General features: G+C 40.9%; 1 protein-coding gene across 1 annotated transcript; it reads right to left on the reverse strand.

Moving 5' to 3' along the window:
• Nucleotides 1-1187: 1187 nt before the first annotated feature.
• LOC139331089 (ubiquitin-conjugating enzyme E2 Q2-like) lies at nucleotides 1188-11908 on the reverse strand. The gene is made up of 13 exons (XM_070962399.1): nucleotides 11205-11908; nucleotides 10710-10814; nucleotides 8431-8553; nucleotides 8028-8081; nucleotides 7465-7605; nucleotides 6677-6761; nucleotides 5898-5958; nucleotides 5718-5808; nucleotides 5547-5605; nucleotides 5334-5382; nucleotides 5098-5193; nucleotides 2670-2736; nucleotides 1188-1279 (listed from the first exon to the last, which is right to left on the reverse strand). Exons 1-13 carry the CDS (start codon nucleotides 11361-11363, stop codon nucleotides 1248-1250), a joined length of 1122 nt encoding a protein of 373 aa, XP_070818500.1. The 5' UTR covers nucleotides 11364-11908; the 3' UTR covers nucleotides 1188-1247.
• Between the last annotated feature and the right edge of the window lie 4352 nt (nucleotides 11909-16260).

Raw genomic sequence — 16260 nt, forward strand, 5'->3', positions numbered from 1 at the left:
GCCATGAAATAAGGGGAATGGTACTGCCAATGTTGCCAATAACATGAGGATTACAAATCAATATAAAAAAAGAACAAAACCGCAGTAGTCATTAAGCTTACATAAGAACATGGCGTACTTTTGTTTCCTTCTGCAAGAGTATCCATGAAGCAACATTTTCTTATTCTAAATGGGTCTTGCAGTGCCCCTGCTGTTAATAGTCAAGGGTATATAGTAATACAGTCTCTGCCCAGCCAAAGACCCAGACAAGGTTACATTATAAACAATTAAATCCTTTTGCAGAAATACAAATTTACATGTTTACACGTGGAGTTAAAATCAACTACATTACAGTGTGATCAAATCCAAACCCGCCTGTGCTTCGCCTGGCCGTGTGTCCAGCCTAGCCACACACCAAACCTCTACTGTCCAGTTGCTGGTTGTGACGATGACGACAGTGGTCTCCGACTTTGGAGCTCAGCAGGATGCTGTTCTTCATTGTGGGCTGTCCCACTCCAGGCTGCAAAAGTCTCTTCCTCCCCACCTCAGGGATTCAAGCTTTAAAAGATAAGAGGTTTGAAAGCAAGCTAGCCTCAGAAGCATGTTATTCCAGAGGGGGGATCTTGGCATGACAAAGATAATACATGAGCACAATATTACAGAGGCCGTCCATGGAGAGAAAAGGCAGTGGTTCTTCCCACCGCCAACTTTAAATATCCTTCCCTGCCACCACTGAATCGTATCAGGGAATGTCACATGCCATTCTCAGATCCAGTCTGTGGCCAGAGAGGCAGTGTCTGGCGACTGGAGCATCAGCCCGCTGGATAAAGCCATGCCGCACCTTTCAACTCACAGCCAGCGAGTAACCTTGGCATGCTCAACGCCAAAACCAAAAGGTGACTGTATATTTAGTCCGCCGTTTTCCTGGAGTATGGGATGAATGTCGCAATGGAAAAATTAGATTGTATAAGACAACAGATGTACAGAGATAAATATTGGAAGAGAGGACACCCTTGCGAGTAGCTGATGACCTTGGATGAGAATGTCAGGTGGGGGCTTGGGTGTGTGTGTGTCATTATGTGCGAGTGTCTGGGTGGTCACTAGATGAGGAATTTGGTTTGGAGTTCGAGCTCTCATGTAGAGAACACAATGGTTTTGCAGGATAAAAAAAAGGATTGGTCGCAAGGGGAATTTAAAAAAAAAAAAAAAAAAAAAAAAAGGAAAAACAAAGACATGTGGTCCCAGTGCAGGAAAGGCATGAGTCTCTTTTAGCCGTCCTCCTTAGGGGGTGTGTACCAGCCTGGGGGGAAACACAATCACAAAGAATGACTAAACATCAATAATCTACAGTCACTCGGTATCCACAACCAATAACATGAGGGTTAGATTGATGATTTTTGCACATCGTCGGCCACACAGGCTTGTACCTGCATTTCTAACCATCTCATGTTAGTGCAAGGACCAAAAGAGCGGGCAGTGTTCAATGGTGAGACCCAGAGGCACACGTGGCTCAGAATTTTAAAAAAGGTTCGGTCAGGCTTCCAGCTCTCAACTTTCATATTGTTCCACAATTAAATATAGCTCGATGTAGCCTGACGGAGTCGAGGGAATTAGCATATTTTCACCTGCACTTCTGGTTTTAAAATGCAGCGTGGTGCTTTGACAGAGGTCAAGGACAACAACAAAAATTTGCATTAGTGGTCATCTTTGAGCGACTTAGCGCTGCTTTTTCTGCAATAAAATCAACTTTATTGTGCCATGCTTGGAAACAGCTGAATATCAATTATAATGATCAGAGAAACAAAGCCTTTAGCTCCTGAACAGAAATGTGATACATCTGAACTAAAAGCATTGCTGGGTCTGAACAGGACATTCTCAATGACACGGCGAGTAATAGAAATGAATGTAACAGTTGTTCAGACCATTATTTAGGACATTTGTCTTCCAGAACAGACTGTGTGTAATCAGCGTATCTATGCTCTTCTTTCCTGACACGGCATAACCAACATTTCTACACCATTCTGATGTCCCTTAAGCTTCTACAAAGCAGTTTACTATCTGAATCTATAACAGGGGATTTAAATAACACAGCACTAAATACTACTAGCAGTTAATCTTCTTATGGTTCTCATTACGTGGTTTAGTTCATATTAGCAGAAATTTACTGTTAAGATTAAATACACACATACAAAATCATTCAGATTCTTACTGTCAAACTCCTACATTACACATAAGGTCAATGCTTTTTCAATACCATGACATGATCTAGGTTAATTACTGTGGGTTACTGATAGGTCAGTAAGCAGCCACCTAAGTGTAAATATGAGTAAATGTGGGATGTGTAATAGTGTTGTCACCTGTACTAACAGAGTCACGCTGACAGCACAGCCAATGTGATACGGCTGCTGTTTAAGTATGAATCTGGAGTGAATGAATGGTATTAACTCACGGGCATGTACTTACAGTTTGCGTGTGGATTAGGGTTATCTACAGATATCGTGTTAGTTTAAATCCCTAACACCACTATACCAGTCACACAAATTGAGTGTATCGACATGGACTACATATTTGGTACATTCACAACACTACAAGCGCTAATTGTGCTCAGCTTTGATGCATGGGAGGGATTTGGTTTCAGTAAACAAGGTCAGTAATGCTCCCGGTATGAAACTGGAGACAGAAACACTCACCGTTCTTTTCGTGGATCTGAACCAGGGATTTGTAGGACTGCTGTGCTCTGGCAAGATTGTACTGGTTCTGCATTAAAAGATGAAAATGAAGTCAACCTTAGAGTGTGCGATGGGTTTATGATGACAGTACAGAACAGGAAACAGCAACGACAGCTGTTTTCTACGCGGGGGTGGGGGGCTTATCTCACATCTCCAATTTCAAGAACAAAACCCAGTGTGTGGTGCAGGACAATAAACACACATTCTCCCCTTGTTTGACCATTCATCACACTGCTTTCATGCACACCTGGCCATCACCCTTCACAGCAGACCTGGCTTTTCACCTGTTCTTCCACACACGACTCAGAACCGCTGAAATACACACGACTGTACAAATCTGTACGATTAAGGTTCACATGTAGTTTCATACCTGGGTCAGTTTCACAAAGGTGAACTTTATCTGATGATTAGTTTGATCAAAGCTGCAGTCAGACATCTGAATTCATCTATTGCACAATGCTGTCTAATTTTTGACTACGTTGGGTTGAACTCATTTGCTGTGACTTCTGGGTAAATTACAGCCCTTTTCAAACTAATCAACATATCTGCCCGCTCAAACGCGTTCACTCCAGTTTGCCTTATGGCAGAATTCAGCAGTCAACGGGGCGTTTGACGGGGAAAATTCATCAAACAGTGTAACAATAAGAAACACTGAAATAAAATGTCAGCTGTAGCAGAGCTTAGCTGATGTGGTTGCCATTACTTCTGCTACTCCTCTGTCAGACTCATGGTCGTTTCTTAGGCAAACGAAAATGACTCCCGCTGCTCTCACTGGATTTTGCATGTATATTTCATGTGTTATTACAGCCTCTCTTAAAACTTCCCAACCTTATTGCTCACTCAACAATTTGTTAGCAAACCCTGAATTATGAGAGACTGTTGCTGCTTTTTTGACATTTGGTGCCACTGATCAGCAGGTGTCACCTATGGTTACCATTTGGCCTTTATTTTTATGACACTGTCCTGCAAATTTGCATCTGACTGATGTAAGAACTAAGCTTAAAATGGCCTTTGTGAAATCATAAAAAAAAAGATCACTGATGGCCAAGAAGGCTAAAAGTTGCAGACAACATCTTTAGTAACCGCTTGTCTGCACAAGCCACATTTTCCAGTCGTTCTCAAGTGCGTCTGAAACAGATACGCTTCTGTTTTAATCAATACGTGTCTATAAACAGACCACCTAACGGCTCAAAATACACCAAATACACACAGAACTGCAAACCAAAACGTGTGTTTACACGCATTGTCTATTTTCTTGTGTTTGCACGTGTAATTTCTGTGGTATGTGTTGGGCTCTAAGCGCTGCAAAATGCAGGTGGCCTACTCTCAATACTGTGCCTGAATGCATACTGCGTCGACACAGGAGGGCAGAAGCTGCTCTGCTTCCATGCTCCTTTCACTACATGGTTTGTGCAGACAGTGCAAGACTGGAGCAATTCTATAGTGACCCTATAGTATCTCTAAAAGTTTTTAAACAAGCTGTCTGTTCACCTTTTCACACTCAAGTGAAGTGGTTTCAGATTAAGTGGTGTGTGTACGATACATACATTTTTCCCCTGACAAACTCTCAAAACAAGCATCTTCACCTCTGGCATCACACAGACACATAACTCCTGTTAGACCTTGAGTGAAAACTGAGTCAAATTTTAATATATATTGCTTGACAAATAAAACCAGAGACTAATCTAAAATAACTTCAGGTTGTCATTATGTTAACATTGTGCAATAAGAGCCTAAAAAAAGCTGTGATCCACGTGCCAATGGTTCCCCCAAGGAGAAATAATCATTTTGGTAGCTGTTGTGAGAGGCATTCAGAAGTCAGCTGATTAAAATGCCTCCTGCACTTAAAAGATGTTTTAAATTTATGTATGTAAGTGTGTTTTCCAAATTCTCTTTACACCATTTGCACATTAGGCTTACCCAGCATTTAACAGTAAAGGACGAAAGCCACATACATAAAACTAGGAAGATGAGAAACTTCAAATGGGATTAGCATCTGTGAGAGCGAGCTTCTGAGAGGGACGTATAAATATTTATGTTTCTTTGATACTTAACTATCAAACTGTGAGAGAAGCCTGTAGCCAGATCGAGTGTCATTAAAAGAACATATCAAGTTCAAGTGACAGCAAATGCAATCTGCAGCACGCTGCACCTCCCACCTCACTCCAACTGGATTAAAAAAAGAAACAGCCACAGAGGCCGTCTGGCTGCAGAAACAGGAGAGTGTCACACAGCATGGCAGGCCGGCGCTACGAGCCAGAGAAGCAGGCCTCTGTGTCAAAGCACTGTCATCCTGGTCCACATCATTCATTATGTCCGTTATGTGAGCTCCACGTTATTACAGACATTTCCTGACTTGAAATGAAACCTCTAGGGTTTCCTCACTTACTTTATTGGCTCCAAACTGCACTCTGGCTTTTCCTTTGACTAAAGTGGCATTGATCTGCATGATGACAGACTCAATGGAATAGGCACTGCTCCAACCCTGCCATCAGGAAAGCCAACGTCAGCGAGAGCAGGTTTTAAAAACACATGTCAATGCAATGCAAAGTATTGTTATTATTATTGTTAAGTGCACATTTGCATTAAGTTAAGGCTTTTTAAAAAAAAAACTGTTTGACAAACCTGTTTGGTGAGAAGTTCCATGCACAGGGCACCTCCTCCAAGAACATAACTACAGCAAGGACAGGAAGAAAAAATGATCAGGGGTATCATCACAATGAAGTCTTTTTCCAAAAGACACTTTTTAATTTAACGTTTTGTTCACAAACTCAGCCTCAACTTGGACATGGTCAATGGGGATGGAAGAAAGTGTGAAAAGTGGACCAGTGAACTCACCCTCCAGAAAGCACAGGCGATACCACCCGCACAAACGGAGGATCAAAGGGGAAATTATCCTGTCGAGACAGCCAACAAAAAAATGTTAATTTACGGACTTCAAAGACTCCTAAATGGTGTTTCGTTTTCATTTACGCAGTCTGTTCTACGCAGTCTCGAGTCTTTACTCACTTTATATGAGAAGTTTAGTAAAATGTAATCCATTCCTTCCTTTTCCTTAAGGACTTGTAAATCACTGTGCAAGGGGCTATCTGGATCCACCCTGTTGGTCAGAAAATGATGCAGTCTGTGTTTATGCGAACATCGAGAAAAAGAAAATAATATGTGACACAAGATCCCAAAGTGACTTACGTCCTTAGTTTGACATGCCATTCATACAGGCTGTCGTTAACAAGCTCGACCGAGTAGATGCCTGCAAAAGAAATTGATTAAATGAGAGTTACTCAGATGTCTCAAAATGCACGGTCCAGTACAAACTGAAACGACTGGATCTCCCTTTTTATTTTAGAAACTAAAATGAAATGCAATGAGGCAAAGCATAACATGTACAGTAACTGGTACCTCCACATTCAGGCTGTCAGCAAATTCTGCAACAAATATTCAAATTCTTGTTCAAAATGTGATGAATTTTTACAAACTGAAGGATTTCAAAATGGGTCTCTGCCTCATTTCAAAAAATTTGGGTTGTGCGTCACTATCTAACAATATAATTTTTCTCTGTTAAGCTGCTGTGGAAAGCGTGTCTATGTGCCTTTTTCGCCCGTACAAAAGCATGCAAGACACATTTGCAAACAACAGCAAAGGGTGCAGTAACCTACAGTGACGCCTCCACACCAACTTGAGGGTGGAGCTGACCTCAAAAACAGTCTTAAAGAGTTAGGTGCCTTTTGAATTCTGCACACTGAACTCACTCTCAGATGTTTACCTCTGGTCATGTAAACATCATGGCTCTTGTTTTGCAATGTCTGATATTCATCAATACTCATCTATCACATTACAGAGAACAGGACTGATGATTATAGTGTGTGAGAGCTTGTGGGAACATGTGCTAGTTTCCTGGTAGTAGCAGATATCTGTAACTGTTCCTTCCGATCCGTGACAAAGAGTAGACCTTTGTGCAGTGTGCATACCTGTCTTGTAACTCTGTGACCTGTAGATTTCTCTAAGCTCCTTCATCAGGCGGTCAGAGGCTTGCACTGAACCAGACACAGCTCCCTAAAAAACACAAAACAACCACTGTAACAATAAAGACAAACAACACAGTGACTCTGCAATTTTATTGTGAGGGTAAACCTGTCATCTGTACTTAACGTGGGCACTCGAAGAGAAAGGTTTATTCTACTGGACATCAATATTTACCATGTCACAACACCCCCTTGAAGGAATGTTAGACCAATCCTTGAAATATAAAAAAAGTTAAATAAGTGCCTGAAAAACATGCAACACTGGTTCCATAGCTGGGTTGTAATTGTATTTGACGCACTTCAGATACCAAGACAGCCCCACAGCTGAGCCATTGAACAGGATGATGAGCAAGCTGAGAGCCCTTCCCAGAAGAAAAACAAATATTTATACAGGTTTATGCTGCCTTGAAGAGCAGACGCTAAGAGGAACCTGAAGATGAACTGAATATGGGAGCACACTGTGAAGCAGGTTACATTCCCTGTTGTCAGCTATGTGGAGGAAACGCCTCATCACTGCCTTGTTTCAGAACTTGTGTATTCAGAACCTTTGCATATTTGTGATTCACAAAAGAAATCGCTGCTGACAAAATGAGCATACAAAAATTCTACGTACATTAAATGAAGGCTTTAACAGATTCTACAAAGATAAGAAGTTGGGTTCTAGATTAAATATTTTATGAAGCATTAGCCCCTCAGCACCTTATAATGCATATGTTTTAATGAGTTAGACTTACATTCAAGTGGTCCTGCCTCTGGTTCTTTCGGATCTTCTCCAGGATGGCTAGATTCTCCTTCTCAATGCCGTCATCCTCTGATTTCTTCCCATCCACAGGCTCCTCCTCTTTCATTTCATAGTGGTCCAGATCCTCTATGTCCTGTTGGTGCAGATTTGGTATTTTAAAAAATCTTTTGTGGTTCACCAGCGATACATTAACAACATTAACAAACAGTTCAGGGATCATAGCCAGAGCCAAGTCAAAAGATTTGATCAAACTTTCTTGTTCACGAGAAAGAAAACATTAAACATGTCAATATCCAGGATGAGTCGATCAAATTGAGTCGAACCTGCATTAATAATCATGTGCATGTGTAATCATGTGTAACATTGGCATCTTTATTAAACAATATGCTTTCCAAAGCCTTATATCATAGTAGAATGCAATACCAACAGCATAAACATCACTCTGGATGTGTGACCAAGACAGGAGGAAAATACACAAGTGTTTCATTATTAAGCACTTAGCACAACATCCAAAGAGCATTACATTAGGTGTTTGGACCAAAGATGATAACTTACTTCTCCCATCTCCTCCTCCTCCTCTTCTTCAGATGTGACCTCCTCTGTCCCATGCTGTACACACATACACACACGACAAACATGGCATTTAGTAAAACTGCATAAAGTGATCTGAAAGAGACTCACTGAGCTGCTTTTATTTCACATAAAAACATCTTCCACTGGCCACAGGAAGAGTCTACTGATCAGATTTAAGACAACAACTTCATACAAGGCCTTCTTCTGTAATGGCTCTTTCATCGCTGAGCAAAACTGGTCTGGAAAGTGCATAACTAACCATTATAATTAAAATATGGAATATTCCTTAAAAGTAACCAAATACTGGCCATGTCCTAGCTGTGCCATTCCATTCCATGCCACGCCACAGGGAGGTATTTGACAAGAGCTAACTAGGCAGCCTTGCCTTTCGGTCTTGTCCCGCAGGGCCTGCAGGCAGGGGCTGGTCCAGCATCTCCACATCTGGATGTTGGGGAAGGTTATACAGCCGACAAAGGTCACAAATGAGTTTCTTCAACTGCTGCAAAAGCTAGGAAAGACAACCACAAATAAAAGAGATATACAATTAAGTAGACCATTTAATACTACAAATGCAGATACACAGTAATGCACAGTGGCAGATATATGCCAGATGTGGCAGAAACACTACTGCAGACATGAACACTAATAAATTACATACATCAAGTGAGTGGGCATTGTCAAAATGTGATTTTTTTTTTTATATACATCACAGACTCCTGAATGCAAAACTAGGAAAACATGGCTGTATGTGACAAAAGGTGAGGAATGACAATGTTATTCACCAAGAAGTGTTTTGTTTATAAAATCTGCAACTGTAATAATAAAGTCAGGACTTACTACTCACATATGATTTCAAACTAAGCATTTAAACACACAACCCTGATTTCCAAAAAGTTGGGACACTGAGTAAAACATAAATAAACAGAATGTGAACATTTGCTAATCCTTTTTTGACAGATATCAATTGAAAACAGAACAAAGACAACATATTTAATATTTTACCTCATCAACTTCATTGATTTTTGCAAATATATACTTATTCTGAATTTGATGCAGCAACATGTTTTAAACAAGTTGGGACAGGAGCAACTGAAGGCTGGGAAAGATGTGGAATATGCAACACCTTCTTGGAACATTCCATAGGTAAACAGGTAAATTGGTAACAGGTGACAGTATCATGATTGGGCATGAAAGGGGCGTCCTGGAAAGGCGGAGTCGCTCACAAGCAAGGATGGAGCGAGGTTCACACATCAGGTGAGCACATGATTGTATGAAGAATATTACTACATGGGCTCATGAACACTTTGTAAACTGTTGTCAGTAAAACAGTTTGTTTGCAATTCAAAAATCAGGGCTGTAAAACACAGTACAGTAACACTGCAAGTAAATGCAGGAACACTGACATCGTGTGTACTCTTACACAAAGAGGTCGAGGACATAGCTGTTAAGATGCCATCAGCTTGTGTGTTCTGTCTTTGCAAATTTGGTGTAATCCAAACATAGAGTAGCACTAAACATCTGTGCAACAGTAAGAAAATAGATTGATGTTATCTATCCACAGGAAGGCAAGGTTTACACCTTACCTACAACACTAACAATGATGTATTCTTTATCTGAATGTAGAATAATTTATGGCACAGACTGCAAACAAACAAAAAAAGTCTTCCTTCTAAAAAAGCTGATAGCACTTCTATAAAAAGCAGATTTTGTGTCCTACAAACAGAGCAGCATGAATAAGTAGGCTAACTAAGCTCAGGATGTCACACCACACGTAGGATTACATAAGAATCTGCCAGTCACAGCCAATTTGCCCTCAAAGGTTGTCCCAGTGATCTAATGACATGAACATTTGGTCTGCTGAAAACCTGCGTGTCTGTACTTGCCAGTTATACATGGCCAAAGTCACACATATTTATGCAGCACATGCAAGCTGTTGAAGTCTGAAAGCCCATAAGACACTCTAAGCCCATTAAACACTAAAATGGCAAAAACACACCCTTTGACTAACCTATTGACAATCTTGCGAGAATGATGGCACAAATGTTTCAAGACAAATACTTTATGAAATGTAGTCTAAAATATTAATATACAATCCAAATATTTCACGCTACTGAATAATAGCTGTCCAAAATTAAGGAGGAGGGCCAAAAGATCATTTCACACCACGATTATCTGCCAGCGTCTCATGAAGCTGAACACAGCAGGCTGACACTATCGAAGAATAATGCAACGAAAATGCTCCTGCTCAGAGGCATTCTGGTCAATACTTGTTTAAACAGTGTGTAGTCTTTTCATTCAGTCCTATAGCACATTCCTGCAACACACTATGAAAGCATATTTGCTGCAGCTACATCAGCTCTGTTTTAACATATCAGAACACTTCAGGAGGAAGTGAGCTGGGCATTAAAATGATCTGCTCATTGTTCATTTTGGTTGACTTGACTGAGGCATCACAAGACAATCTGTCTTGTAGTAGCTTTTCACACCACTAGATCCACAGATCCTAGCGTGATGTTATGCGTTTTCTCACTTCCAGTAACACGGGTTTTGAGGTTAACCTTCACTGTGAATAATAAAAATGTCGGCAGATTCTCACAAAGTATATAGGAATCGTTATGTTTCATTCAGTGTCACATTGTGAAACAAGCAAGTAAGGACAACTACCAGGGTGCTGCCTTTTCTCACATCTTCCAACCTCTCCAAAACTTGCGCCAAGCTCGGGTCATCAGAGTCCACAAACCATATTGGCGGCGTAGATGGATAAGATTCCTAAAGACAGAAGATGACAACAAAAACAAGACATTACCTTATTTGACCTGTTTACTTGCGTGTCGCAGGGTTAAACGGAGTCAATAAATAACGTAAAATCTGGGTTGACTACATTAGCATTCAGGGTGCTGCGTTAGCTAAGAGCTATGTTTGCTTATTAAAACTGTTTAATAATGGATTGTCAGTCCAACAGACCCCCTACCATGACTGCCTAGCTCCCACTGACATTGGCTTTTGAAAGTACGCACAACCTTTCCCGCATAGCATCAGATTGTTCAGTTGTTGAGGTAGCCTGCTACCTGGCTAGCAAGTGAACCAGCTAACTTTAGCTCGCTAACGACCAACAAGGGAAGTGTATAAATCCCGGCACTTAAGTTTATGTGCCCTTACCGTTATGTTACAGTGGATAATTAACAGCTTCTCCCCAGTTACATTAAACTGGCAGCTCAGCTCGTCGGGCTTCCAGTCAATGATCCTGAAGCGTTCGTGGTTTGGATCAAAAATGGACTCCAAAAACTTCAGTTCGGCCTTCAGCCCCGACACCGACATCTTCCACGCATCTCCGGCTGGGCCGCTGGGGAGGGGGAGAAGTCGGGACTTAGCTTTTAGCTAGCTAAAGCCACAACGCGGATTTCAGGATTAAAATTTGTTTTAAAAAGTGGCAAAGAGATGAAGGACCGCCTCGGTGGATGTAGCTGGATACCCAGTGCCAGCTGTAAACGGCGTCCGGTCAAATTTCAACGCAACCGGACAGATTTGCTGATGAAGTAGCTAACGTTAGCTAGCTTTCAGTTAGCATCTGAAAACAGCGCAGCGCTTGGCGAGATGCTAACTAGCGAGTTAGCGAGCTAGTCCGTTGTTGTTGTCTTTCCGTCTATTGTTGTTGCCTGCCTATGATAACAACAGTTTAAGGCTCTCGGGGTATCCCGTGGTCGTTTCCTTACAGTCCCATCGGACAGTTCCTTCTGGGTTACTTAACAACAATAATCACACCATCTCCACGATCTGCACTTAAATCCCGCTGAAGGGACAGTGTTTTTCATCCCGGTGTGCAACTGTAGCTGGCCTCTTGTGGGGTTTAAAGATGGCGTTCTGCAATCTCCCCGTTCCCGCAGAATCCCAGCATTCACCGCGTCCTCAATTTATTTGAGGTTAAAGAAAATAAGGGAAAGTTTACAGCATTGGATTATTTTGTCAGACATGTATGCGGGACAGTAGCTTCAATATAATTTTCTGTTTTTTTAAGAGAGAAAAAACAATTTCCTGCTCTGTGCTACAGAGTTAAACTGGTGCCCAGAACTTGGCTAATATTGGCCCTTTGAATCATTTTGCTTTGGTACCACAAAGATAGCTGAAATGATTTTGATTCCATTTCCATGGATATGATGCTTGATGCAGTGTCAATCACAAACTTGGACTTTCTTGGTAGTATAACTCAGTATTAGTGTTCAATAAGATCTGCAATGCCATCAAACACAATCCTCATTTAAAAGTGTGTTTACTCAGACAAAAAGTATAAACATTGACATTGTTAGTGGTTGTCTTTGACATCTTAACAGGCCGGTATCAAGAAAAGTGTCTGTATAATTTTGTTTTCAATAAGCTGGACTAAATAGGTTATTAAAAAGGGGAAAATGTGTGGGTATGTAAGAGGTCATATCTCATATTTTCTTATGAATACATATATGTGCAGGATATAGACACAGGCAAGGATAAAGAGGGTGATGTCCAAGGATGGCCAAAAAAGTCTAGTTAGGAACAATAAGCAGGTGTGATGTGAAGCACATCCACCTGCATGGTTAATTCATCACTTGTGCTAGCCCAGCCATGATTTGTGTGTATAACAAGCATTTGTTCTTCTTTATCAATAGAAGCCATTTGCCAATCATATTCAGAATGTAGTGTGTGTGTGTGTGTGTGTGTGTGTGTGTGTGTGTGTGTGTGTGTGTGTGTGTGTGTGTGTGTGTGTGTGTGTGTGTGTTTGTTCTGTTGTTGTGTGTTTTTAGCTAAACAGTATAGATCACAATTTATAGAAGACTTTTTGTAAAATATTCCATCTTAATGAGCATAGAATTAGTCCCTCCTGTAACATTTAGAAGTGATTTTAACGTTCTCTTCCTTGACCTTAAGAGGACCAAGGTACATTGTTAACTCCCTACTCACTTTCCCAGTAGCAAAGAAAATCCGTCTTATTTTCCATTCATTTTCTACCATTGTCTTTTTATCTTCATTCTATGTCTCTTTTTATGTGAATCACTTCATGCATGTAATTTCTTTACTTGTAAAGCACTTTGAGCTGCTTTTCTTGCATGAAAGGTGCTATACAAATAACATTATTGTTGTTGTTGTTGTTGTTGTTGTTGTTGTTGTTGTTGTTGTTACTTTCTTGTCTGCTCAGCCCATTTTCCCACCACCAGGTGCATACTTGGTTGTAAGAAGAAGAAAAAGCTAATCTCTTCACAGCATTGCTGTTATGTTTATTACACAAGTTATAGTATTTATTTTTTAAGATTTCTCTTCTATTCTATTCTTATTCATATTTGTGTCATAGCACCTTGGTCCCATGAGGAACGACATTTTGTTCAGCTGTGTACCATGAATGTGGATGAAAAACTTGAAAACCTCAAACTGCACCTAGTAAGTACTCTCTGTAGTGGCCGGTGGCCACTAGGGGGTAGTGTTGGCTCAAGATTTGAACCACTAGTCAGGATTAGAGGTAAACTTGTGGAAACACTGTTGTTGGTTAGACTGTCTGCAAAGTGGAAGTTACTGTGTTTCAGGCTACACGAATATCTATTCTGTTTCTGTGTGTATATTGCAAATGTTGTCAGAATTTTAATGGCCAAAGAAATGCCAAACGGGTCGAGATTATTTGCACGTTTGCCCGGAAACTACTCTTTGATTGTTATCTCTATAAAACTTGGAAATATTTTGACTTTCAGGTTGAGAACCAGACAGGCTCCATAATAGGAATATGGCAGAAAGTCTTCAGGATGCAGTCCTTTTAGTCTGAAATTCAATTAGACAGATAGTGTGGTTTTCGGGGGGCACACCAAACCTTAAAAGCAAACTTTAAAAGCCATTGCCTTTGTGAGTGAGCCTGTTATCAGGAGAGATTTGGGAGTAGCTGACTGGCCCAGAATAGTGCTGTGCTGTCGCTTCTAATTATGCTATCATAAAGTCTCCCTTTCAACAGGGATAACCTTTCTTTTATTTTGGCCCTTTCCGAATTAGTATTCCGTGTTCGACAGTGGAGGACACAGGCAACTCACTTGAACATTGCTGGGAGAGGTTCAGTGCTTAGTGTCTAATTTAGTCATATGTTATACGTCAGATTTGTCAAACCTCTGACATTCAGTGGATTGAGCAGAGGAATGCAAATGTAGCTAAGTAACCCTTATCAGCGTGTTGATGTTGTTAGCTATAGTGCATTCAGTTATCGAGCTGTGTTGCAGTTTGAGATTTCAGTGTTGAGGACAACATATTGATTTGCCCTTTTAAAGGCCCATAAACTAAAAGAGTGGGGGAGGTTGACCCTGCTGTCCAAAGCTGTGCATGCCACTGGTGGTGTGTGTGGACCTACAGTTGCAGAGCTGCACCCTGCTGCCCATATTTGTCTGCGTTTGCATAATGTGAGTTGACAAACTCTTAAATTCACTGTGTGGAATATTGCAGCGGTGCAATAAACTCTTACAATCTACCTGAGCTGACTGAGTGTGCAGTGAGGTCAGGGGCTTGTAATGAAATGGTTCCTCAGGAAAGGTCAAGGTTCCACTCAAGCAAACACTGTAATTTTTTTTTTTTTGGGGGGGGGGGTCTGGACAGAATGGAGGCAGTGGTGTAAAATCAACAAGGGTAGATGTTCAGAACACAAACTGCGGCTAACCTGTCTTTCACTGACTTCACTATTTGTGTTTTTGTACTGGTCATGTATGCGTCTGTATTAATGTGTGAGGGCTCGTGGCTGCCTCTGAATGTGCACTCTTATGCATTTGTGGTGGTTTGTACAATGGATAATGACATTCAGAATTCAGGGTATTAGCCTGACTATCATTACAGTAATTCATTCTGGGTAGGTCACAAAGGTTTCAGTAATTATGAAGGGATGTTATTTCGTTCCCTGTTCAAATTACAATAGCACTGCCGACATCCCGATATGAAGAGAGGCTGGTTGGAAGGGTTGCAAAATTAAGGAAAGACGTCATATGAGCCGAGTAATAACAAACTCAATGAAATAGATCACTTCTTGATTAAAAGAATCATTTTATGACTCATTTTACAAAGATTAGTTCTATAACTAACAGACCCGATTATTAAGTATGAAGAGAAATGTCCCTTCAGGTGTCATGTATTAAGGGTTACTGTCACATACACAGCTCTTCCACGTGGCAGCCTCACTTGGTTTAACTGCTGCTGACCTGTACAACCTCAGCTTACTTGTCACTAGCAGGTTAAATCAATTAGTATGCTTCTTGTTGGTGTGTCATTACCCTGCATTGATTGGCTTTGAGGAGACCGTGTTGAGGGGCTTGTCCTTTACGTGTGTCTGCTGTTACTGTGTCATGTTATAGAAGGCAGCAGTTGTATAACATCCTGCCAAAGGCAATTAGCCCTCCACACTTAATGTGTTGCATCCTCCCACAACATGCAGCCACAGAGAGATTAACTTTGTACTCTTAAATCATTAATGACTGATGATGTACTATGCACATATATGTACTTGCTTGGAAAATGCGATCATATTTCATGTTGTTTTTCATATTCCATGTGCAAATTAGATACTGCTGCAAGGGAAAAGATATTTTCCCTTTGGCTCATCATTGACTGGACCTATATCACATCCTTTTCCCTCATGAAGAGGACATGCAAATGAAGAAGTGGAGATGGACCACTGAGAAATGGATTGCAGACCCCAGTGCTCAATTATGCTTCATATATTTTAGGCTGACTGTATATAAAACATTCCTGGCAGAGCATATCTTCAGGCATGTCTAAAAGGCAAGTGCTAAACTCGTCAAGGGTCACAACAATCTAAAACGAATGTCTTTGGCTGAATCCTGATTGTCTTTTCGGCCTCGTTTTATGATTGAGCAGCTGACGTGCAGTTTGTCATAGCGTGCCTGCGTACGCACTAATAAAGAGGCAGACTGCTGTTGTCCTCTGTGATTTATCCTGCTCTTCTGCCCTCCATCTGCACAAGATGAAAAGTTAATTAAAACCCTGCCTTGTCTCCTCATTCCATCCCAGACAGCAAGAGCAAATCATCTCCCACCATTTACAACATTTTATTATTTTGTCCATGAAAAACACCAGAGCTGAAGTCAGAGTGGGCAGCATGAAGGCTCTACATGTCTCCTTCCTTTCAGCTTGAACTTAAACCTCATTATAAGATGTAAATGCACAACTGCTAGCATGTTTTACTCTTTAGTCATCTCACTTAGATTGT

Source organism: Chaetodon trifascialis, chromosome 1 (assembly GCF_039877785.1).
Source record: "Chaetodon trifascialis isolate fChaTrf1 chromosome 1, fChaTrf1.hap1, whole genome shotgun sequence".
NCBI lineage: Eukaryota > Metazoa > Chordata > Actinopteri > Chaetodontiformes > Chaetodontidae > Chaetodon > Chaetodon trifascialis.

What these genes read in the sequence shown, in the direction of transcription:
- LOC139331089 (XM_070962399.1), bottom strand. Translation starts at nt 11,363, where the DNA reads ATGTCGGTGTCGGGGCTGAAGGCCGAACTGAAGTTTTTGGAGTCCATT. An exon ending in TCGCCTGTGCTTTCTGGAGG is followed by an intron (nt 5,383 to 5,546) that starts GTGAGTTCACTG and finishes TCCTTGCTGTAG; the next exon opens with TTATGTTCTTGGAGGAGGTG. An exon ending in TCAGATCCACGAAAAGAACG is followed by an intron (nt 1,280 to 2,669) that starts GTGAGTGTTTCT and finishes GTTTCCCCCCAG; the next exon opens with GCTGGTACACACCCCCTAAG.